Here is a 25325-nt window from a genome sequence, read left to right on the forward strand (position 1 = left end):
TGACCAACCTTCAAACAAGCGCATTCATTTCACCTTTCACACCCGCAATCGCATCTCCTTCAATCATTTGAAGGACCCTTGGTGTGAGGTGAACTCGATCGAACTCGCTGTCAATTTCATCTCGATTCTCCCATTCTCTTGTTCTTGAGCTCGTTGCAAACTTAACCGTGTGCGGATTTGTTACTCTTGGAACCTCGAGTTCCTTGACGGTTAGAGGTTGCTTGGGAGTCTCCAAATTTGTGGACGACCCCAAGAAGTTTGTATCACCCGCTCCTTGAGCTGATTTGAGAAGAGATTGCCTTGACCTTTGTGGTCGGCTTGTGGAGGATTAGGGTTGGAAAAGACCCGGCCCTTTGTGGGTTCCTCAACGAGGAGTAGGACACCTTTGTGGTGGTTGCCGAACCCCGAGTTATATCGCGTGTTCTTGTGTGTTCTTGTCAAGCGCTTTATATTCAGTGGTTGGTTCATATTATTCATTTGAGTAGATTTTGTGTAGGGCAAATCTTTAGCTATATTCTTCACTACTTCGCATTTGTTCAATAGATTATCAAATTTAAGTTGAGCAGCTTCAAACTTGTTCAGTCGTGATTAAAATCGACTGAACCGGTTTGCACCAGTGCAACTTTAATTTAACCTATTTCGAAGTTTTTAGTGAAAATTTTCAGGTGTAGCCTATTCACCCCCCCTCTAGGCTACTTTCAAGTCCCAACCACCAAAATATGGCCGTTGGAAGGCTGCTGTCGCATGGTGCACCGGACAGTCTGGTGCGCCACCGGACACTGTCCGGTGCGCCAGCCACGTCAGCCAGCCGTTGGGGTTCGACCGTTGGAGCTCTAACAGGTGGGGCCTCTGGGCTGTCCGGTGGTGCACCGGACAGGTCCTGTAGACTATCCGGTGCGCCAAATGCGCGTGCTCTGTCCTCTGCGCGTGCAGGCGCGCATTAAATGCGTTGCAGTCGACCGTTGCGCGTGAAGTAGCCGTTGCTCCGCTGGCACACCGGACAGTCCGGTGTGACATCGGGCACTGTCCGGTGCTTCGCCGGATAGTCCGGTGAATTATAGCGGAGCGACCTCCCATTTTCCCGAAGGTGAAAAGTTCAGCGTTGAGTGCCCTGGTGCACCGGACACTGTCCGGTGCGCCAGACCAGGGTGCCTTTTTGGATGTCTTTTGCTCTCTTTGTTTGAACCCTTTCTTGGTCTTTTTATTGCCTTAATGTGAACCTTTGGCACCTGTAAAACTTATAGACTAGAGCAAACTAGTTAGTCCAATTATTTGTGTTGGGCAATTCAACCACCAAAATCAATTAGGAAATAGGTGTAAGCCTAATTCCCTTTCAATGGGAAAAGAAGAAAGCACGATTGCAAAAGCCAAGCGACAAGAGCGACAAATAACACACAGATCACTCTCTCTCTCAAGTCACTAGTATCTAATGATCATTTGTCTCAATTGTGGAACTTGGAGAGATTGGAAGCTTTGATTATGTCTTTGAATGGATTGCTAGCTCTTGTATTGAATGTGAAGGATTGGAATGCTTGGGTGAAGTGAATGGAGGTGGTTGGGGTTGTATTTATAGCCCACAACCACTTCCTAGCCGTTGCTCCCTTTCTGCCCACCGTGGACGGTCCACGCCCCTGGTCTGGACGGTCCGCCCCTGCACATCAACGACTGAAATCGCAACGGTCAGCAGTAACGGCTATATCAATGGCTACTTTGCATTAAATGTGTCGTCAGATGTCTGGTACCGCAGTCGCGGACGGTCCGGTCGTGCACCCCGGACAGTCCGCGAGGACGCTTATAATTCATTTTACCGAACCCGTCACTTTCGAGTTTTTCTGGTTCTTCACCGACCGGACGTTCTGCGCCTGAGGCCGGACGGTCCGCGCTTGGTCTCGGACGGTGCTCACTTCTCCATCGTACGGTCCGTAATGTTGTCTTGCGTTTATGCAGTGTTCCTGTCCGAAGGTCACCCTGGTGTCGCGGACGGTCCGCCGCAAGGGTCCGGACGGTCCGCCCTTAGGTGTTTTTTCCAAAAAGCTTCTCCTGTCCGGAATAATCTACGGTATTTCGGAAAGTCGATTTAGAATAATTGTAGATGAACTTATGCACCCGTGAAATGATCAATTAGGCAAACTGGTTAGTCCACAAGGTTTGTGATGGTCGTCAAACACCAAAATCGATTATAGGATATATTGAGACTATTTCTCTTTCAAGAACGGCAGAACCGCGGTGGCAGACTACCCTTAACTTATTAATAAGTAGTATAAATATATATTATATTGTATATCCTATTCATATACAACATGTTTGGTTTGTGTACGCGAGGGTGCATATGTACGCGCGGAATCTTAAAGCAAGCCATGTTTGGTTGACTGTACTTCATGTACGGGTTCCACAGATGCAATTCGAGGGCTGCAACCAGGCTGAGGGCATACGCGCCTAGCGGCCGTATGCTCGCGTGCAGGCGCTGCCAATGCAGCATCACGCAAAACGATGCAGAGTTTATGTGTGTTTTCCTATTATATCTTTTAATTAAAAGATTTAATCACTACACCGATTTCATATTCGTGTTCCTTATATTATTGTGAACAAAACTAGATCACACATACTATAAAATATATGAAGATTTATTTATAATTTTTTTCTAGTACACGTTCTGATACAAACAACCAAACAAAGTCGGTGTCCGGTTTGCACGTGTCTGTATAAACAACCAAACAAAAGCACTTGCATAAACTTATTCTAGTTCTATTAATACTGGCTAATATCATATGAGCCCGGCTCAACTTCTACATAAACTAAACACACCAATAGCAAACCACAGCGGAAGAAATCTGGAAAACAACAGCTGATGCCCCCCGCGAAGATCCCGATGCTGTTTCGGTGATGGATCGTCGGCGTCGCAGGCGAGGCGGCCCACGCCCACACGCCACGAGCCCACGACGGCCGAGGGAAGGGAGAAGGGACCGACCCGGCGCCCGCGGCTGCGGTCGTTGGGCTCGGGCGCCGCGCTACCAACCAAACCAAACCCCGTAACCCCACCCCATCTTCCCAAAAAAGCGACGAATCGCGCAGCGCGGAAGGGGGAATCGCTGCGATTTCTTGTGGCCCGGCGGCTCCAGCCCCACGGCTGCCGAGCGGATAACGAACGACTGGCGGCGGCTCGCGTCGGCCTTCCTCCTCTCCTTCTCTCTCCTCGCATCGCAGTCGCAGCAGGCAACAAACCAAATCGCTTACCGCCCCCGAAGCGTCTCGGTTCGCATAGCAGAGCTGCTCTTGCAACAAGCCAAACAACCCAGTGGCTGCTAGCCGAGACAGGGGATAGATTGAGAGAGGCGCGCAGATGGCGACGCCGTCGTCGTCGCTTTGCTCCAGCTTCGCCTCCCTGCGGACCGCCTCCATCGGCCACCCCCGTGGCATCGCCTCCTCCACGCCCAGGTTGGTCCACGCGCCCCCTCCCGTTCCCTGCTTTCTGTTTGGCTGTATCGACGCCCGCGTGCAAGGTACGGAGCTAATAGCACCGATCGGGCTGGCGGCTTGACCGCCTCTTCGATTCACTCGCATCTCGCTCCTCGTCGGCAGTAGCTTCTAGCGATCCTTTGTTCCGTTGCCGCACCGATGGCTCCGTGCGGCGCTTGCTGCGAACTGCCTGCTGTTGAGTTGCCGAAGGCCGAAACAGAACATGGATTGCATCTCCCGTGTCCCTCGGTGGGTGCAATGTGTGCCCCAAGTTGCTGGTGATGAGCTCTGTAGACTCCGGATCAAATGGCCTGACTGGCTATGTGACTTTGTTGTCGCTCATGGAGGAGCTTATCAGTCTGGAAATGTAATAGGTCATGCTTGCTTATGCTTAAGTTAATGCTTCTCGTGTCTATGATGCTCTTTACTGTCAGTGGTATTTGCTCCGTGTTACCTGTTAACTAGCGAGTTTGGGGGAATGGGCAAACAAATCTAGTCATGTCATGCCACTTGATGCTGTGCAATTTCGTTCATGACTTTATTGGTTCTGAATTATGAGCTTCTCTTTTTTTTTCCAGGAAGGCATTCCATGTGAGGGCATCAGCTCGGGTTGACAAGTTCTCAAAGAGTGACATCATCGTGTCCCCTTCGATTCTGTCTGCAAACTTTGCGAAGCTTGGTGATCAGGTCTGCTGAGATACTAGCATCCACCACACTCCATTTCCTTGACAGCGCGTTTGGATCTCTTCGTTTTAGAGGAATTGGAATTCACTCAACAAAGTAACTTATTTAGTTTGGAAATTAACATTCCATCATTTTCCAAAGTTCAGATATATGTTTATCTCAAATTCATAGGGTAGATGATGGGAAATGATTTTATGTATTAGTAGAATTTGTTTCTACTCTGTCACTTACATGACACTCTTTGTCTCAGTTCTCTATAGTAAAAATGTACCACATAAATATCTCCGACATCTTTCTAATAATAGTATACAAATATATTTTGCATAAAACAGAATTAGGCCCTGTTTCAATCCCCCGAGATAAACTTTAGCAGCTTTTTAGCTACTTTTAGTCATTTGGTGATCTAAACAGGAGAGCTAAAGGTGGCGTGATAAAATTTAGCACATATTATCTCATGAGCTCTTCAAGGGGTGCTAAAAGGAGCTAAACGTGGGCCAGGGAACCCCATTTTCCACCCTATACCCTCCAACCTCATTTTCTCTCTCCGCATTAGGGGCATGAGTGTCTTTTTATTCTAATGTGCTAAATTTTATTAGAGTAGTTCAAACACTCCAAGGAGCTAAACTTTAACACTTCAATTCATATGGCTAAAGTTTAGCAAGAAGCTAAAGTTTATCCCGTGAGATTGAAACAGGACCTTAGCTTAATTGATATATGTCTAAATTACTATTATTAGAATGGAATTCAATTCCAATGATCCAAACGGGGAGTGAGATGATTTGTCTGGCGAATATGTACTACACGCATGCTAGTTACTATTGAAGGAGTAGCTTGGTAATGCCTTATTCATTACGTCAGAAAATTTGGCCTCACACAATGTATTCCTGTTCCACCAGCTCAATAGAAACTTTTTTCCCAACTTATTTCACAATAATTGAGGCAATAGAGTAAGCACTGGTGCACATTTTGTTGATGTCAATTGGCGAACATTTTGTATTCATCTTGCCATGCTGTTTATATATTACTAGGTAAAAGCTGTGGAGGTGGCAGGATGCGACTGGATTCATGTTGATGTCATGGATGGGCGCTTTGTGCCAAACATCACAATTGGACCCTTGGTTGTTGATGCTCTGCGTCCAGTGACTGATCTTCCGTTGGATGTACATCTGGTACTGTCCTGGAAGCCCCAGTCAGGTTTTTATGTGCTACTTTTATCTCTGGTTGACCCCTTCTGAGTGCTGAGATTTCTTATTTTTATCACAGATGATTGTGGAACCTGAGCAGCGAGTCCCTGATTTTATCAAGGCAGGTGCTGATATTGTTAGTGTCCACTGTGAACAGACATCGACCATCCATTTGCACCGAACAGTCAATCAGGTAAACATCTGTACCACCTTATGTTTACAAGTTAATGCTCAGATAATATTGTTAGTGCTGATATTGTTGATGTATTTTGGATGTTTACCTGAACACCAATGAATGTGGTTTTTTTCCTTCTTGCATGGTCCTGTACAACTGTCAAGCGCCTCGACGCCCAACGTCGCTGGACCGCGGCTACGCAGTTCGTAGTCGCGCTCCAGACCTTCACCGTGAGGGATTCCTCACCGGTGGCTTGAGAGTTGAGAGAGGCAAGGGAGAAGAGCAGTTTTGGATAATTGATCTTGATTGATTATTTCCCAGCCTATTACACGGCATATATATAGCCTCTGGTTCAACCAACCTTTCCTATGATTAAGGCATGCAAGAGGGAAACTAATCCTTATCTTTCTAAACTTAGCCACTGATTGTGGCGCCTGCCTTGGCTGCGCGATCTGCAGCCCTCCTGGCGTCACGACGGCGCCTGTAAGTGCGGTCGTACATGACATCTCTCCCCCCTCGACGATCAGCTCGTCCTCGAGCTGAAAATGGGGAAATTTGTCGCGGAAGTCGGCGACATCTTCCCATGTAGCATCAGTAGTGGCCTGCCCTTTCCAGCGGATGAGCACCTGTTGAATACCCCTGGCCAACCTGTACCGAACAGCCTGCTCCGGTTCTGGGATCACCGCCCCATTGTGAGTGGGTGGAAGAGGAGGTGGTGTAGCTGGTGGGGCGCCGATGAACTTCTTGAGAAGGCCGACGTGGAAGACATCGTGCAACTTGGCACGCGGAGGTAGCGCTAGGCGAACTGCCACCGGATTGATGAGCTCTGTGACTTGATACGGCCCGACGAAGCGCGGCTTCAGCTTGCCCTTGGGCGCGTGGGGAAGGGAGGAGGCTGCCCGATGACGCAAGCGCAGCAGCACCCAGTCGCCCACGGTATAGGAGACCGGTCGGTGCAGGCGGTCGTAGAACTTCTTCTGGACGGCCTGGGCTTGTTCCAGGCGGTAGTGAACATCCGCTAGGAGCTCCTCGCGTTCAGCCATTGTCTTGGCCACCGCCGCCACCCGGGTATCGCCAGGCTCATAAGAACGGATGGAGGGAGGATCCCTGCCGTAAACCACCTTGAAAGGAGTGTCCCTGAGTGATGATTGGTACGCCGTGTTGTAGACGTACTCCGCCCACGGTAGCCAACGTAGCCACTGACGGGGCCGGTCCCCAGTGAAGCACCGGAGGTACATGACGATGACTTTGTTGGCCGCCTCCGTCTGGCCATCGGACTGCGGGTGGAAGGCGGACGTCATGTGCAGCTTGGTGCCTGTGAGGCGCATTAACTCCTTCCAGAACGCCGAGGTGAACACGGAGTCCCGGTCCGACACCATGGACTGAGGAATCCCATGGAGGCGAACGATCTCGCCGAAGAATGCCTGGGCCACAGACTCAGCACTGTAGGGGTGAGCCAGAGGAAGAAAATGACAATATTTGCTGAACCTGTCAACCACGGTGAGGATCACTGATTTACCCCCAACGCGGGGCAGCGCCTCGATGAAATCCAAGCCGATGTCGGACCACACGGCCTGGGGAACGGGCAGGGGCAGCAGCAGGCCCGCCGGGTGTAGGTGCTCAGACTTGTTGCGCTGGCACGTAGCGCAGGTGCGGACGAAGTCTTGGACCACACGGCGCATGGCAGGGAAGAAGAAATCGCGGTGGAGGCGATGGAGAGTGCGCTGCACCCCTTCATGACCGTCGTCGTGCGTAGCGGCCACCACTTCTAGCAGCAGCGGGGAGTCTGGCGGGATGTACAGCCGGTTTGCGTATGTGATAGTCGCCTAGAGGGGGGGTGAATAGGGCGAAACTGAAATTTACAAATATAAACACAACTACAAGCCGGGTTAGCGTTAGAAATAAAAACGAGTCCGCGAGAGAGGGTGCAAAACAAATCTCAAGTAAATAAGGAGTGTGACACAAGGATTTGTTTTACCGAGGTTTGGTTCTCGCAAACCTACTCCCCGTTGAGGTGGTCACAAAGACCGGGTCTCTTTCAACCCTTTCCCTCTCTCAAACGGTCCTTCCGACCGAGTGAGCTTTTCTTCTCAAATCAAAACCGGGAACAAAACTTCCCCGCAAGGGCCACCACACAATTGGTGCCTCTTGCCTTGATTACAATGGAGCTTTGATCACAAGAACAAGTGAGAAAGAAAAGAAGCAATCCAAGCGCAAGAGCTCAAAAGAACACGACAAATCTCTCTCGCTAATCACTAAAGCCTTGTGTGGAATTGGAGAGGATTTGATCTCTTTAGTGTGTCTAGAATTGAATGTCTAGCTCTTGTAAGTGGTTGAGAAGTGGAAAACTTGGATGACTTGAATGTGGGGTGGTTGGGGGTATTTATAGCCCCAACCACCAAACTAGTCGTTTGGGTGGAGGCTGTCTGTCGCATGGTGCACCGGACATGTCCGGTGCGCCAGCCACGTCACCCGGCCGTTAGGGTTCCGACCGTTGGAGCTCTGACGCTGGGCCCGCCTGGATGTCCGGTGGCGCACCGGACATGCACTGTAGAGTGTCCGGTGCGCCAGCATGGGCGTGCCTGACTTCTGCGCGCGCTGGCGCGCATTTAATGCGTCCGCAGGTAGCCGTTGGCGCCGAAGTAGCTGTTGCCCCGTTGTTACACCGGACAGTCCGGTGTACACCGGACATGTCCGATGAATTATAGCGGAGCATCCGATGCGAATTCCCGAGACTGGCGAGTTCAGAGCCGCGTCCTCTTGGAGCACCGGACACTGTCCGGTGTACACCGGACAGTCCGGTGAATTATAGCGCGCCGGCTCTGAGAATTCCCGAAGGTGAAGAGTTTGAAGTCGATCTTCCCTGGTGCACCGGACACTGTCCGGTGGTACACCGGACAGTCCGGTGCGCCAGTCCAGGGAGCCTTTCGAGATGCCTTTAGCTCTCTATTTTGAACCCAACATTGGTCTTTTTAATTAGCTTGTTGTGAACCTTTTGCACCTGAATAACTTATACACTGGAGCAAACTAGTTAGTCAAATTATTTGTGTTGGGCAATTCAACCACCAAAATTATTTAGGAACTAGGTGTAAGCCTAATTCCCTTTCAGTATGCCACCATGCCGTCGAGCAGCGACCATGGTGCGCCCCTTGTGCCGGCCGCGAGTTCATCCCGGATGGCGACCAGGGCCGGATCCTGAAGTTGAGCCTGACGGAGACGGTCGACGAAGTCGAAGCGGGGCGCGGACAGCACCAAGACCGAGCCTTCCGCGTCGGTGTCGCGCCGAGACAGCGCGTCGGCTACGGTGTTCGTGGCGCCCGGCTTGTACTCCACCGAGAAGTCGAAGCCGAGGTGCTTGCCCACCCAATGGTGCTGCGGGATTGTCGAAAGGCGCTGGTCGAGGAGGAACTTGAGGCTGTAGTGGTCGGTGCGGACGAGGAACGTGCACCCCCACAGGTACGGCCGCCAGTGTCGCACGGCGTGCACCAGCCCGATGAGCTCCCGCTCATAAGCTGCCAGCGCGCGGTGACGGGGGGCGACTGGCCTGCTGAAGTAGGCGATCAGATGATGTTCTTGCAGTAAGACTGCCCCGAAGCCGTGTGTGGATGCGTCACACTCGACGATGAAGGCCTTGGTGAAATCCGGCAGCGCCAAAACCGGAGCCGAGGTCACGACCATCTTGAGGTCCTGGAAGGCTGCCTGGGCCTCGTCGCTCCAGGAGAAGCCCTCCTTCTTCATCAGCGCGGTGAGGGGTGCTGCAATCTTGCCGTAGTCATGGACGAACTTGCGGTAGTACCCAGCGAGGCCCAAAAAACCACGCACCGCGCGCGCCGACCGAGGTGTCGGCCAGTCGTGAATGGCCTGCACCTTGGCCGGGTCCATGGCCACACCGTGGGCGGATATGGCGTGGCCTAGGTACGCCACCGATGGGGACCCAAAAATGCACTTGGATCGCTTGACGAAGAGGACATGGCGGAGAAGTTCGTCGAGTACGGCGCGGATGTGGCGCAAGTGATCTGCCCAGGTCTTGCTATAAATCAAAATGTCATCAAAAAAGACAAGAACGAACCGACGGAGGAATGGCCAGAGCACGTCGTTCATGAGCGCCTGGAAGGTTGCCGGTGCGTTGCATAATCCGAACGGCATCACCAGGAACTCGTAGAAGCCGTCGTGGGTGCGGAACGCCGTCTTGTGCACGTCAGCCGGCCGCATCCGGACTTGGTGATAACCGGAGCGAAGGTTCAGCTTCGTGAAGAACTGCGCACCATGCAGCTCGTCAAGGAGCTCGTCGACGATGGGGATGGGGAAGGCATCTTTGACGGTGAGGACATTAAGGGCGCGGTAGTCCACGCAAAACCGCCAAGCCCCGTCGTGCTTCTTGACCAGCAGAACCGGTGAGGAGAACGCCGAGTCGCTGCGGCGTACGATGCCTTGGGTCAACATGGCAGCGCATTGCCGCTCCAACTCATCCTTGTGCGCCACCGGGTAGCGGTACGGCCGGACCGCCACAGGTGTAGAGCCTGGCTTGAGGACGATGGCGTGGTCCCGAGCTCGCTGTGGGGGCAGACCCGCCGGCTCAGCAAACACCCCGTCGAAGGAGTGCAAGAGCTCCTCAAGGAGGGCACTCGGTGTCGTGGTAGCGGCGAGCAGGGGATGCTAACGGTCGGCGACGTCCGACCAGGAGACCTGGCGGCCTTGGTGCAGGAAGGAGACGGAGCGGTCGACGAAGTCCCACACCATGCGACCAAGGGTGACCATCCATTGAGTCCCCAGGACGAGGTCGTACCCTGCGAGCGGCATGACGAAGAGGTCGATGAAGAATGGCTCGCCCTCGATGATGACCTGGGCGCGACGAATGACTCCTGGGCAGGTGACGCGTTCACCGTTGGCCACAGTGGCCGTGAGGTGCGGCCGCGGCTGGATCGGCAGGCCGGTGCGGCGGGCGGCATCCTCCCCAATGAAGTTATGCGTGGAGCCGGTGTCCAGGAGCGCGAGGAGGGTGGTGGCGCCTAGGGTGGCCCGCACCTGCATGGAATTGCAGATGGGCATGCCAGTGACTGCCCTGAGGGAGAAGACAGGGGCGCCGTCCTGCGGGTCGTCCCCTGCGAGTTCCTCGGCAGCGGCCGTGAGCTCGACGCCATGGAGGTAGAAGATGCGGCGGCAGACACGGTTGTGGCCGCGGTTGTACGGCTCATTGCAGTTGAAGCAGAGGCCGAGGCGGCGCCGTTCCGCCTGTTCCTCCGGTGACAGCCGCTTCAAGGGCGGACCCTCTGGTCGCGGCTGGGGCGCGCCCACGGGTGGTGCAGGGAGGGCGAGCAGCGGCTGCTTGGGCGCCGGCGCTGGGGGAAGAGCGCGAGGGGCTCCCCTGGCGGCCGGTGGCGGTCCCCGTGCCAACTCCAGCTGCTCGGCCTGACGGGCGAGACTCATGGCCCCATCAAGTGTCTCCGGGTTGTGGATGCGAACGACGTGGCTCAATGGGGGAAGGAGACCGCCTGTGTAGAGTTGGACACGCTGGCCCTCCGTGAGGCGACCCGCGTGCGGCAGCAGGGCCTGGAACCGGTTGGAGTATTCCTCCACGGTCCCGGTGCGGCGACTCTCCGCCAACTCGAACAGGGGCGCTGAGCGGAGTGGTGGCCCGAAGCGAAGATTGAGGAGGTCCTTGAACCGCCCCCAGGATGGTGTGCCCTCGTCGTCCTGCAGCTGGATGAACCACAGCTGCGCGACGTCCTCCAGATTATAAGAGGCCATCCACACGCGTTCCTCCGCCATGGTGCGCTGTTGGCGAAAATAGGATTCGCATTTGTTGATGAAGAGCATCGGGTCGGTGGTGCCATCGAACCGGGGAAAGTCGAGCTTCTGGAACCTGGGGGGCCGATCCACACGAGGGGGATCCTCGCGCTCGCCGCCGCCGTCGGTGGACGACGAGGACGACTTGTCCTTCATGGTGGCTTTCACGGCAGCCAACTCGGTTTGGAAAGACTGCATCAGCTCCATGAGGTCCTTGATGGTGGGCTCAGCCATGGTGATGGAGTGGTTGGTGGAGGCGGTGGGCGTGGAAGGGGATGGTGGAGGGCATGTGACGCTGATACCAGGTTGTCAAGCGCCTCGACGCCCAACGTCGCTGGACCGCGGCTACGCAGTTCGTAGTCGCGCTCCAGACCTTCACCGTGAGGGATTCCTCACCGGTGGCTTGAGAGAGGCAAGGGAGAAGAGCAGTTTTGGATAATTGATCTTGATTGATTATTTCCCAGCCTATTACACGACATGTATATAGCCTCTGGTTCAACAAACCTTTCCTATGATTAAGGCATGCAAGAGGGAAACTAATCCTTATCTTTCTAAACTTTTTTTTTCTCGAAAGCGCAGGAGAACTGCGCATCATTATATTAAGTAGGGAAAAAGAGGGTCCAAAATAGACCATAGTACAAAAGACCTCCCCGGAGGGGATAAAAAACCAAAGAAAAAAGAAGAGAAAAAAACAAAACAAAAACAAAAACAAGAGCAAAACAGATCCTGAAAACAAAACCAGAGCTAGGTGCCCCTGATGGTTGCGGCAAGAAAGGAGAGGCCCTTAGCTCCTGCCATTTCCCACAACTGTTGTTCCTCCCTTGCCTGACAAAGAGCTGCAGAAACACTAGGGGAGATTCCATCAAAGACAATTCGGTTCCGATGATTCCAAATAATCCAGGCTCCCAAGGCAATAAGGGAGTTGACACCCTTCATAATCATATCTCCAGAGCCATTGTCTATCATCTCCCACCAACCCGTAAAAGACACCGTACTAGGTGTAGGAGCCAGATTTTGTAGTCTGAAGATGCACATCAGCCGGAACCAGAATTCTCTCGCAAAAACACAAGAAACCAAAATATGATCCAAAGATTCAGACTCCTGGTCACAAAGCGGACACCTCTCCGGATGATCAAGTCCTCTCTTTGCCAACCTATCTGCTGTCCAGCATTTATTTAGCACCGACAACCAGAGGAAGAAGTGGCATTTAGAGGGGGCCCAAGTTTTCCAAACTCTTTCATAGTGACCGAATTGCACAGCCCCGATGAACAACCCATCATATGCAGCCTTAGCAGAATAAGTCCCATTTGCAGCAATACTAAAAGTATGTTTATCTTCTATATCTGGCAGCAGCTCAAAATCTGAAATTAAATTCCAAAGATGAAGATAATCCAATAATACTCCCACCGAGAGTGATCCTGTGATATCAGCAATCCATCTTCTATCTGTCAATGCTTCCTGAACCGTCCTTCTGTTAGTGATTTTTTTCGGAATGATATCAAATAATCTAGGAACCAAATCTGCAATTTTCTGCCCATGAATCCATTTATCAGTCCAGAACAAAGTATTAGCCCCATTACCAACCTTTGAAGTCAACACCATCGAGAAGAAAGCCCTTGCTTTATCAGGAACCTTGATAGGAAGGCTGCACCAAGGTCGGTTAGGTTCAGTCTTTTGGAGCCAAAGCCATCTCATGCGCAGGGCCCAGATAAGTTCTTTAAGACTAGAAATGCCAAGACCGCCCAGCTGTAGGGGTCTACAGACTCTGCCCCAGGCCACCAGGCAGTGACCACCTCTGGCCTCCTTGCGCCCTCTCCAAAGGAAACTTCTTCTAATTTTATCAATGGCCTTAATAGCCCAAGAGGGAATATTTACTGCCATAGCAAGATAAATAAGCATTCCGGTAAGCACATGCTGAACTTGCACTTTACGGCCTGCTCTTGTCATCAAATCTGCTTTCCAGCCTGGCAGCTGATCAGCAATTCTATCCACAATAGGCTGCACCTGAACCTTGGTGAGATTTTTCAGGGACAGAGGCAGCCCCAGGTATTTACACGGAAAGGTCGAGATGCCACAAGGGAGAAGATCCTGAACCATTTCCAGCTCCACACCCCCACACTGAATGGGATAAACATTAGACTTTTGTTCGTTGTTGCGGAGACCTGAAGCTTCCCCAAATAGATGTAAAATATCTAGAGTTATAGCAATATCCGCTGCCGAAGGGTGTAAGAAGAGTGCCACATCATCTGCATACATAGAAACCCGATGCAGAGGTCTTCTGGGGGAAAGATCCAAGAGCAGACCAGCGTGTTCAGCTTTAGAAAACAATAGACCAAGAACATCCATAACTAGAATAAAGAGCATGGGGGAGAGAGGATCCCCTTGTCGGAGACCTCTTCTATATTCAATATGTCCTCCTGGAATGCCATTCAAAAGCACCTGAGTGCTAGAGGAGGAAAGAAGCCCACAAATGATGTCCCTCCAAATTTGTCCAAAGCCAAGATACTTCATAACTTCGATGAGGAAAGGCCAAGAAACCGAATCAAAAGCTTTAGTAATATCAAGCTTGAGGAGAAGACGTGGCCTTTTCTGTTGATGGAAAAGTCTAGCCGTTTGTTGGACCAACATAAAATTATCCTGAATGAAACGTCCCTTAATGAAGGCACTCTGGATTGGGGACACCATATCATTCAGCTTTTGACTTAACCGATTGGCCAATAATTTTGTGATCAACTTTGCAGCACTATGCACCAAACTGATTGGCCTAAAGTCTTTGACATGTACAGCCCCATCATGCTTTGGGATTAAAGTAATGAAGGCCGAGTTCAGCAAGCAAAAATTGTCAAACTTCCTGTTCCAAACCGCAGCAACTACAGCCATAAGATCCATCTTGATAATGTTCCAACAAGATTTATAGAAGCGCCCAGTGAAACCATCGGGACCTGGGGCCTTGTCATTAGGTAAACCCTTAATTGTATTCCAAAGTTCAAGCTCTGTAACAGGCTCATCAAGGTGTGCAAGATTGAAAGTTGGCAAGTGCAACGCCTCCAGATTAATAGTCTGCTCCCTATCCCCACATTCACCAATAAGTCTGGCGTAGAAATTGTCCACCAAAACTGCTTTATCATCATGATTAGTGAGAATCTGGTCTCCATTCACCAGTTGTGCAACAAAATTCCTCCTTTTTCGATGTCGAGAGTGCATATGAAAGAGTTTGGTATTAGCATCCCCCTCTTTAAGCCAAGAGATCCTCGATCTCGATCTAGCAATGGTCCGTTGAAGTGAAGATAAAAACAGAGAGTGCTTTTTCAGCAAATTACTTAACCAGCTTTCAGCCAAGGATAAAGCTCTGCAGTCCTGCGCTATTTCTAGTCTATGCAGAATTTCCTTTGCCAAAGCCAACTGAGTCCTCACGTGTCCCACATGCTTCCCACTCCAAGATTGCAGCTTCCTAGCTGTGGCTTTTAGTTTCAAATTCAGAGTCATGAAAGGGCAGTTTACAGCTGCCACAGAATCCCAAACCTCCTGGATGACATCCTGGAATCCTTCCAATTTGGGCCAAAAAGCTTCAAAACAGAAACGTCTTTTACCCAGTTTATTATCTCTAATGCCAAGCAGCAAGGGGCAATGGTCGGAGCCTTCAGAGGCAGCACTTTGAAGAAGGACATTTGGAAAATTGTCTTCCCACTCCACTGAACAGAGGACCCTGTCAAGCTTAACAAGAACAGGACTGTCTTGCTGATTTGACCACGTGTATTTACGCCCAAAAAGTGGAACCTCATTGAGACTCAAGTCCTCAACCAACTTCCTAAATCTCCCCATCATAGCTCTGTTAATATTTGAATTATTTTTATCTGAAGCCTTGTAGATGAGATTGAAGTCACCAGCAATCAACCAGGGTCCAGTGCAAGCAGCCCTGACGTCTCTCAGTTCTTGAAGAAACAACATCTTATCACTGTTACTTTGAGGACCATAAACACAAGTTAACCACCAACAGCGATTATGCGCATTGCAGAATTGGATTGAAATGCTGTATCTGTCAATCCTAGACAACCCAGTCACTCCCAGATGACGCTTCCAAGCAACCAGCACACCACCACTAGCACCACAAGATGGTAGAAAGGAGAACTGGCAGAAATCCGAACCCAAGGCTGCAAGAATGGTTCTTGTAGAAATGACAGTCATTTTAGTTTCCTGGAGACAGACCACATCAGCTTTAGAGGACAGAACTAGATTCCGGACTGAATTTTGACGATCAGCTGAATTTAAACCTCTCACATTCCAACATATAATTTTGCTAGGATCCATTACAACAATTATAAATTACAACCCAGAAAGAAAAACACACTACGGGAAGAGATTCCCCGGAGTCTCCCATCCAAAGAGAGCCGCTAACGCTTCAACATGACTTTGAGTTAAAGGATGCTGAAAAAGATTCTCATAATCCTTAACAGCTTGCTGGTTGATGCTTGCATTCTCTGTGATGACTCTCAGAGTCCGCATTACTTGTTTTGTGGCTCTGTTCTCCAGATCTTTCTAAACTTAGTCACTGATTGTGGCGCCTGCCTTGGCTGCGCGATCTGCAGCCCTCCTGGCGTCACGACGGCGCCTGTAAGTGCGGCCGTACATGACAACAACACAAATGGCTTCAATGAATATTTTGATTAAACCCTTCAATGTATTTTGTTCATTTAGGATTTAGCTAATCATGGACTATTACATAATGAGCGTTTGTCTTTGTGTGTGTTTGTTTGTTTTCTGAGGCTGAACTATTACTGATTACTGGGCTCCAACAATAGCTATAGGAGCACATTTGCTACTTGCTAGTGTTAGACCTACAACCAAGCACATTCCTAGATGTACTTAGTTTCAATTTAGGATTATTTGGCCCACCAAGTTCCTGTGGAGATCTTTGAATGTCCCAACCATTGGGGTGTACTGTTGTCTTTTATCTTTGTGGCATGCTCTGAATTGGAACTGAGTTATCTTTCCATTATTTATCAGATTAAAAGTCTAGGAGCAAAGGCAGGAGTTGTTTTGAATCCAGCGACTCCACTCACTGCAATTGATTACGTTCTTGATGGTAAGATCATGATGCTAATTTCAGCTTATATGGTATCTTGAAAGTGGACATCTGTTCAGAAAATCTGTTGATGTTACCGTACCAGGTTTGGAATGTCTATTATTGCCGGATTAGTTTCCAAAAGCCTTATGCTATATTCATGAGTGCAATGTATACTTTTGTAGCAAGTAGTTGCCTAGTTGGTAACTGATAGTAAATGATGACTGTTGAGAGTTGATGTTGGAGCAAGTACATACTCCGTTCAGAGTAGGAATGTGAAGCATCAATCAGGCTGCTCCCTCCTGGTATTCAACCAGTGATGTTGGTTTTTTATACCAGCATGACCATTGAGGCAAATTGTGCTGCTGCTTGTGATAATTTTTGACATTTTTGACCAATGGCACCCTTGACTTTCTTGGCTACGCAGCATGTAGTCTTGAAGTCTGCATTAAAATATTTGAAATTGCTTGAGCATACATTTGACTACTTTTCTCATCAATTCATCAGTAACATGATAGGCTCACATGTCCTGACATTCTAATTACAACACCTCACTTTTTTTCCATGCAGTTGTTGACCTGGTGCTGATTATGTCTGTGAATCCTGGGTTTGGTGGCCAGAGCTTTATCGAGAGTCAAGTAAAGAAAATTGCAGAACTGAGAAGGTTATGTGCAGAGAAGGTATATCCCCTTGTTCCCTTTCAAGTATTCTCACTCACTGCCCTGAATCCCTTACGTTCAAAGCATTGAAGTGTTAATTTCTTCTTTTTTTTTGGTAGGGAGTGAACCCCTGGATTGAGGTTGATGGTGGTGTTGGTCCGAAAAATGCCTACAAGGTGACATGTTTAGATATTTTCCATGCTGGCATTTAACTTTAACCTATCTTATATGGCACTTGTATTTAACAATCCTGAACTAATCTTCTAGTCCAGTTAGGTTTAGGTGCTAATATTTTTTCCCTTTAAATGACAGGTTATTGAAGCTGGCGCAAATGCCATTGTCGCAGGTTCTGCAGTTTTTGGGGCTCCAGACTACGCTGAAGGCATGGTTTCTTCTCAGTGTCATTCATGCTCTAAATTTGAAATTCAATATAGGTTGTCAGCGACTACGAAAGTTTTTATTGACGATCCTCTTGCGATTCTGCAGCTATCAAAGGAATAAAGACCAGCCAAAGACCTCTAGCTGTAGCCGCATAAAGAGCTGGACGTGTAATCATTTACTCTGTGCAAGTTTACCAGTGATGCGATCTGTATAGATGTGTGTCTTGTCCAGCTATACGTATACCGGAGATGAAAGGAGACGGAGGCAGTGAAGAAATATCCTTTTTTTTCTTCTCATTTTTCACGAGGATGCCGTGCACTGCTCCCAGAATGCTGTGTCCAATTTACAAACGCACAGGTGGCACATGAACTAGCAGAGTAGCTCTCTCTTGAAAGGAAACTGTATTTGGGGTCGATGAACCCTCTGGTGTTATTCTTCAGACTGGTAAACGATGTAACATGTTTGATAATCAATAAAGTGCGTCGTATGGCTTTCCTAAAAAAAAGCACAGCAGCACACGAATGTAACATGTTTGTACATCGGCATCTGACTGAGTCTGAAGCCCTTGTACATGATTGGAATTTACCTTAAAACTGTCTGGAACTTTGCACATTTTTTTTTTGAAAAATGGCAGGAGCTCTGCCTTTCTTAAAGCGGTAAAGAGGGTATAAAAAAACAGACACTCATCAGGAGTACACCTCCTGTGGAACGAGATCCTCTGCAGTACTGCCTCTTGTTGAGTCATTGACGTGTGGGTCCAAACGTCAGTGACTCAACTACGGGGGCAATACTACAGGATCTGTTTCCCCTCCTGTTGGGTGAGACTAGAAGAAATAGACCAGCAGGAGCCTAGATACAACTGGAGACTAAACACCAGACCTAGCTGCTAATGGATAGCAGCGCTCCTGAAGAGTGAAAGACTTTAATTTTCTCTGCCTCCTGCATCACCGATAATGAGTTATGCTCAAAGATCCTTTGGTTGTGCTCTTTCCAGGTATTCCACATGGTGTAGATCACAGTTCCATTGAATTCTCTATTGCGGTCTCTCGTGATGTGAGAAGCCCTCGATTCCCAGCACTCACTAATGCTATCGAAGTTTGATGGGTTTGCTTGTTGTGGCATTGTCAATCCTTACCCATTGAGAATTCGATTCTAGGCTTCCTGAGCGAAGGGGCGCTGCAAACAAAGATGGAGTACACTTTCTAGAGGCCCATGGCAAAGTGAGTAAGGCCCCGTTTGTTTGGTTGGAATTTAATTCCATTTTAATAATTATAATTTAGATAAAACTAATTAAGTTCATATATTTATATATGTAATATATTTGTATATTATCTTAAATCATATGAGAGAGATACTTATATACTACATTCATGTTATAACGAAACAAGTATAAGAGTGTGCTATAAGTTGTAAATCGGAAAAATATCATGTAAATCTATAGAATCAATTTCAATCTCTCACCTCATGAATTTGAGATAGCCTTAGACTGGCTCCAACAAGGGCCGGTAAAGCGTCCTCTACGCTAAATATACTGGATGAATCTGTTCGCTACGTCTCCAGCAACACCCGGTATAACCTTCGGTAAATTATAGAGTACGTTTGTGATCCGGCAAATGTGGGGACTCCGCTACCACTCGCTATCCACTGTTTACTCTGTCCTGCTTCCTGTGTTCGCTCCCGCGTAAACAGAAACTTCCCATCGGGTGCTGCACCTTCTTTGTGGTCTTCGGCTTCGACGACGGCGAAGCTGCTGGCAACACTCGATCCTCGTCTCGCGGCCGCAACAGGTGGTGGCTGGGAGGTGTGCATCCAAGTTACTCGACGTATGGCCGCAGGTGGTGGCTGGGAGACCAAGAACTACCGTGATTACCTTAAAATAATTATGACTGCTTTTTTTTATTTGAACATGACATACAAACAGTTGTTAACATTTTATTAAAACAGTTAGAAAAAATAGAGAATAAGATATAGAGGATAAAATTTAGAGGCCGTTGCTGGAGAAAGTCTAGATATAGAGAATGGAATCTTTTAGAGAGTTCTGTAAAGGACAGAGAATATTCCTTTAGGGGATAAAATTTAGAGGACGTTGCTGGAGATAGCCTTATATGGTAACTTTGGAAAGTGATGGAATGTCACATTCTAAAAAAATAGTCTATTACAATAGTAAGATTCCAAATCCTCAAAATAAAAGGAAACAAACGGGCACTAAGAGGTTTTGTGCTGTCAGCCACGACATGTGAGGTTGTCGGCCGTGAGCAGCTTATTTTGGATAAGAATCCATGCAAATAGTTTACATTTATTCTCAGATCTTGCTGTCCAGATGTGGCTGACCTTGTGGCGCCTGTGAGAGCCTAGGAACTGGGCTCTATAGGCTAAGCTGGTAGAAAAAATTCCATCCGGGATCCATTTCCATGTGATGGAGTCAGCAACCTCTGGCTAAAAGTGAATTATTCTAGATTCTAATCCTGAGCGAAACAAATTCCTCAATTTACGTGGATGTTGTAACTTTGTTCCTGTGGGCCTCTATCCAAGCATTGTTGGAAAGCTCTTGTGCAACTGATTTGTTCTTCCTCTTCACTAGTTCAAAGAGGTGTCCATCCAACCAACTATGATGCCAAAACCTTCCCTTTATGTCGTTGCCAAGTGCTACTGAGGTGGAAGCCCGAAATAGAAGGTTGGCTACATTGTTACAAGGCACTTGCAGACCAACCCAGGGCTTCTCTTCAATGGTCCACTCCTACCAATGCCACCGAAGGCGGAGGGCCCGACTAAATTTGTCGAGGTCAAGAACTCCCACGCCGCCCAAATTCTTTGGTCTGCTCACTGTAGGCTAGTTGACTAGACAGTGACCTGTGTTTGCTTGTTCCTCTCCCTTCCATAGGAAGGATCTGCGAAGTTTATCTATACGCTTCCTAGCCCAAGCTACCAGTGGAAATATGGATAAGTGGTAGGTTATCATTGAGGAGAGGACCGAGAAGACGTGTAGGACCGGTAAGGCAACCAGAGGAGATGAATGAGAGCCAATCGGATTTTACTTTCAAACACTGAAAATGAACAATTCACTTCAATTGAGATGAAGCAAGTGCTCAAACCACGAACGCATCAGCGAACGAGTGATCTCATGATTACAAAACGTTCCTAATACTCACATGAGACCAGCAAAACAAACGGATCGCAAATCAGACACCAAAAAGTCCAAAACGGACCAATACAGTATCGTCAACAAGTGTTGTTTTCAGCAGTACGAAATCATGTTCTTGAATTCAAAACTGAACCAAACGAACTCCGATTGAGATGAAATTTTACACACAATTGAAAAAATACGTTTCCAAGATCTCCCCAAATTTTGAGCTCAATCCGACTTGTGAATCACCTGCAGATTTAAAAATACAGCAGAAATTGGGATTTTGTTGGGGTTTTCTAGAACGAGTTCAAACTAAGTTTTTCTCAAATCGCGACAAAAATCTGCAACAACTAGGTGTATGCAGTGGTCCGAAGATTGCAACTCACCACCAATCAATCCCCAAACCAAATCCTCTCAAAGGAATCAAAGGTTTTTCACCAACAACACAACATCGGGAAAAGAAGAAACAAAGACTATAAAATTTTAGAAATTTCAACAAGGGTACAAACTGAGATTTGAAACCAAAGAGCCCTGTGGGCCGGACCGGCGACCCTTCCTCTGATTAAACTTTAAAATCACGAACACAGTCGAAGTACAAAATCACTGTGTAACCCTCGGCTCAACTGGTATCTACCTAGAAAGAAAACTAGAAGCTCTAGAATGAGTGCTCAAAACAAATGGCAACCAAGGGATGCTGCACTAACCAGCCATCCCCTCTATTTATAGAGGGTTATTCTCACTTCCTAAACTACCCCTATTTACATAGAGTCTATCCACTCCACCGGGGCAAAATGGACCAACTCTTAGGTTTTCGATCCGACGGCCACGTCCTTCACACGGAGTTGCTTCGCCTTGACGCACCCTCCGTGATCACACCGCGTGCCACCACCGGTTCCCTCCGGAACCGCCACCGCCGAGTTTTGAGGCCCAAACTCAGCAAAACCAGCCATCCGTAGCGCTGGGTGGTTTTGAGGCCCAAACCACCAAACCTGTCGTGAGCACCGCACCTCGTGCATGTCCTTCACGATCAGACGCGTGTCCCGCCAGTACTCGACCACGCCGGCAGTACGGTCCACTCCACCACGTCCTCGCACAAGTGCGTGTCCCAGGTGTCAGCCACCGCGGTTGGTCACCTGGCTGCTCTGATCCATCATTCAAGACCCAACATTCGCCCGTCACCGCTCCCGGTCCATCAGCACGAGCCCGCATGACCTTCACCTCAGCCATCGACCACCGATCATGTGCTCTACACCTGCACACCACAAGTTGACCGACATGGTTGCACAAGCATAATCTCACACTCTGGTCAGTCCACTGACTACCCTAGAGTGCTATCCGTTGACAATCACTCATCATCAACCCGAACCATAAGGGACAAGTCAACCTTGTGTTCGCAAGACGAACGCGTGGCGACCTGCTCGTTTAAGGAGGTGTCCTTTCGAGCGAGCAAGTCGCTGACCAATCTTGTCAATTAACAACTAGACATGGATTTTCTATAGTGGCCGAGAATGGAGTTGTAGGTTGAGGTATCGGCAAGGGAAGGTTTTACAGTCCCCGAGGAAGGATTGGAGGGTGTGGTCTAGCTCCACGCCATCGCATCGGATCGGGTGAACGAAGATTTTTCAAAATTTGGTGGATAGACCCGACATGTCACCAAAAGTGATAAGAATGCTCTTGATGGCCTACACTTCATCGTGGTCTGGATTTATGAAGATCGCCGTGTCATCTACATAGAGAGAGATTCTTAATTTTGCTGACGTGAGTGGCAGGGGCTTTAGAACTTCACGTTGAGTAGCAATGTCCAAGATCTTCTAGAGAGGGTCAATGGCTAGGATGAAGAGCAGAGGCAAGTGAGGGTCAGCTTGTTTCACACCACGCTTGTGAGCGAACCTCTCCCCATGAGCGCCATTTACAAGGGTGCAAGAAGTGGCAGTGCCAAAAAGGATCGAAATCCACTCCCGCCATCGAGGAAAAACCAAGGGCTTGTAGGACCTCGAGCAAATAGCCCCAATTAATTGTATCAAAAGCTTTTTGGTTGTCAAGCTTTAGAAATAGTGCCAACATTTTTGTGGAACTGCATGACAATATTTTGCACATAGAGGAAATTATCCTGGATACATCTTCTTCTGACGAAAGCACTCTGGCATTTGGAAACTAGGCTATTGAGGAGAGGTGCAAGCCTGTTGGCAAGTAGTTTGGAGAAAATCTTAGCAATGATGTGGATCAAGCTGATGGGGCAGTAATCCTCTACTCTCTCGGTGTCCAGTTTCTTTGGGATGAGAATAATGTTTCCTGAATTCAACAGCTTGAAGTCCTGACCATTCATGTTGTGGATCTGATTGAACACCGCCATGATGTCATCCTTGATGATGTCCAGCAAACTTTGAAAAAAAATCGGTGATGTCGTCGGGCCCTGGGGCCTTGTCGCTAGGCGTGGACATGATGGTTTCTTTGATCTCTTCCTAGGAGAAGGGGGTCTTGATGGACGAGAGGTCATGAAGACGGTAGCCCAGTGATACCCAATAAAAGGAGATAATTCTAGCGAGAGAGGTGCCCAGGTGCTCCTTGAAGTGTTCTGTGAATAGTTTCTCCTTTTCATCTTGTGTGAAGATCATCCTATTATCTGTTGAAGGGCTTGAATATAATTTTTCCTGGACCTAGAACTTGCACGCAGGTGGAAGAACTTTGTGTTGGCATCGCCTAAGCGAATGTTTGTTAGGCGAGTGTTGGGACGAAGACGAACACGTCACCCTTCGCTCCACGACTTCCACTCTTCCACCTCGCATTGCGCAGACGAAGACCGCGCCCGCAAGTCCCGCCGGATAGGCTAAGGGCGCGGACCAGACGGAGGCCCGTTCGATCCCCTTTGCTCCGATGAGACAAGACGAAGACCCCGCCGAAGACCCCGGGATCTTCCACTCCCTCACTACGGAGAGAGGCCCATGTACGGTTCGGCCCACAAAGCTGGGCCCCGCGTGGACCTGTGTGAATTGGGTCGTGTCTGTAATAAAGTACTCCCTCCGTTTCGTTTTAATTGTCGCTGGATAGTGCAAAATTTAACTATCCAGCGATAAATAAAAAGAAACGGAGGGAGTATACTGTAATGACTGTCTATAACCCTCTCGTGGGAATATTCTGGAATAAACTAGTTACTCGAGGGTCTAAATGTCTTTGACAGGGACAGGTAGCCCCTCGAGCACCTATAAATACCTCGTACTGTGCCCAAGCACGGAGAAATTAACGTGGCTTTTGACATCCCGTGTTAGCATTACAAACTCTCTTCCCAATTTCCTGTTGGATCAACCTGTCTTAAAGGACAGGTTCCAACAGCGAGACCACTGTCTGATTCTAGATTTCTCCACGAGAACCAGTCACGTGGATATCCTTAATCCTCTTGAGAAAGTCTAGCTCTTCCAATGATAGAACTCTGTCCTCCTGGGTAGTTTCTAGACAAAGAATCACCTCCATACTATGGCTAGCTGCAGCCTAGTGTCACCGACTTTGGATTTTCGCCAAACCTTGATAGCTTTAGTGGTTCCGGCAATTTAATGTGCAAACACATAAACGGCAACTGGGTTGATGTGATTGGCTTGTTCCATGCCCTTGGACAGTCTCCATGACACCATCCCAACACACCCAGAAATTTTCGAAACGGAAAAAGCTACAGGGTTGGCGCTCAAGTTGTCCTTGAGAGCTAATTGTATATTTGAGACTCTAAACATAGTGTTTCACAATATTGCCATCCAAAAGATTTACTTCGCAAAAAAGGACTACAAATATGTTCTAATTGTATTATACTACCATTTTCTATATAATCTTCCTTTTATTACTTTTTTCCCTGTATTTTATACCTAAGGAGACCAAATTATCTTGTGTGCGCGTTCTGTCTCCACGCCGCCATGGACGACCGGCCACCGTCTTGGCCACGGCCACCCTGTACCCCGTCCAGGCCCTCAGGCTCACCCCTGCTGCACTGTCCGTCGGGCTCCCATCGAGCTCGGCCCTGCGTGCGCTGGCGAAGGCCGCGCCGACCGCCACGTTGGGCGAGATCACACTAGGCGAGAGCGCGCTGGGTGATGTAATGCTGACAGGGGTGCCTCGTCCGCATCATAAGCCCACCCCAGGGACACGCCGTCCATGGAAGTTGTATCATCGTCCTGGTGTTTCATGAGTATTACGTGAACATTAAGAGTTGTTTGCATCCTGCAAGTTACAAATACCAGCTTCCTGGTTCCTGCGCAGACAAGCTGCAACTTGGAAATACTAGCTTCCTGGTGTTGCAATTGGCTTCCTGTTGGCCAGCTGTTTATCCTGTTGAGCGCGAGAGCGCAGACGAGTAGTAAGTTCAGTTAGTGCCTATAATTACATACGGGTAAAAATGGCTAATCGGGGACAAAATACATGAAATTAGATTAGAAAAGCAAGACAATACTTTAAATGGTAGTATAATCAAGTAGAAGATGTTTGTAGTCCCTTTTTTGCGACGTAAATCTTTCGGATGGCAATATTGCGAAGCGCTATGTTTAGAGTCCCAAATATACAATTATCTTTGTCCTGAGCTAATTGTATATTTGAGACTCTAAACATAGTGTTTCACAATATTGCCATCCAAAAGATTTACTTCGCAAAAAAGGGACTACAAATATGTTCTAATTGTATTATACTACCATTTTCTATATAATCTTCCTTTTATTACTTCTTTCCCTGTATTTTATACCTAAGGAGACCAAATTATCTTGTGTGCGCGTTCTGTCTCCACACCGCCATGGACGACCGGCCACCGTCTTGGCCACGGCCACCCTGTACCCCGTCC

The 25325-nt window shown here is 48.7% G+C and overlaps 1 protein-coding gene across 2 annotated transcripts; it reads left to right on the forward strand.

Annotated features, from left to right (window-relative positions):
- The first annotated feature begins 2833 nt into the window (after positions 1–2833).
- Positions 2834–17898, forward strand: LOC100274365 (Ribulose-phosphate 3-epimerase). 2 transcript variants are annotated; one of them, NM_001148725.1, is made up of 9 exons: positions 2834–3435; positions 4035–4143; positions 5169–5309; positions 5404–5517; positions 16291–16369; positions 16919–17028; positions 17127–17183; positions 17320–17389; positions 17494–17885. In NM_001148725.1, the coding sequence occupies exons 1-9, from the start codon at positions 3341–3343 to the stop codon at positions 17541–17543; spliced, it is 825 nt and encodes a 274-aa protein (NP_001142197.1). In that variant the 5' UTR covers positions 2834–3340; the 3' UTR covers positions 17544–17885. The 2 variants fall into 2 exon arrangements, with proteins under 2 accessions (NP_001142197.1, XP_020403941.2); XM_020548352.2 differs by lacking the exon at positions 2834–3435 and adding an exon at positions 3492–3823 and having other exon boundaries at positions 17494–17898.
- Positions 17899–25325: the final 7427 nt, after the last annotated feature.

The sequence above is a fragment of the Zea mays genome, chromosome 1 (assembly GCF_902167145.1).
Source record: "Zea mays cultivar B73 chromosome 1, Zm-B73-REFERENCE-NAM-5.0, whole genome shotgun sequence".
NCBI lineage: Eukaryota > Viridiplantae > Streptophyta > Magnoliopsida > Poales > Poaceae > Zea > Zea mays.

Coding starts and splice junctions, on each gene's coding strand:
- LOC100274365 (NM_001148725.1), top strand. CDS start 3,341: ATGGCGACGCCGTCGTCGTCGCTTTGCTCCAGCTTCGCCTCCCTGCGG. Junction 5,518..16,290: donor TGCACCGAACAGTCAATCAG/GTAAACATCTGT, acceptor ATTATTTATCAG/ATTAAAAGTCTAGGAGCAAA. Junction 17,029..17,126: donor GAAGGTTATGTGCAGAGAAG/GTATATCCCCTT, acceptor TTTTTTTGGTAG/GGAGTGAACCCCTGGATTGA.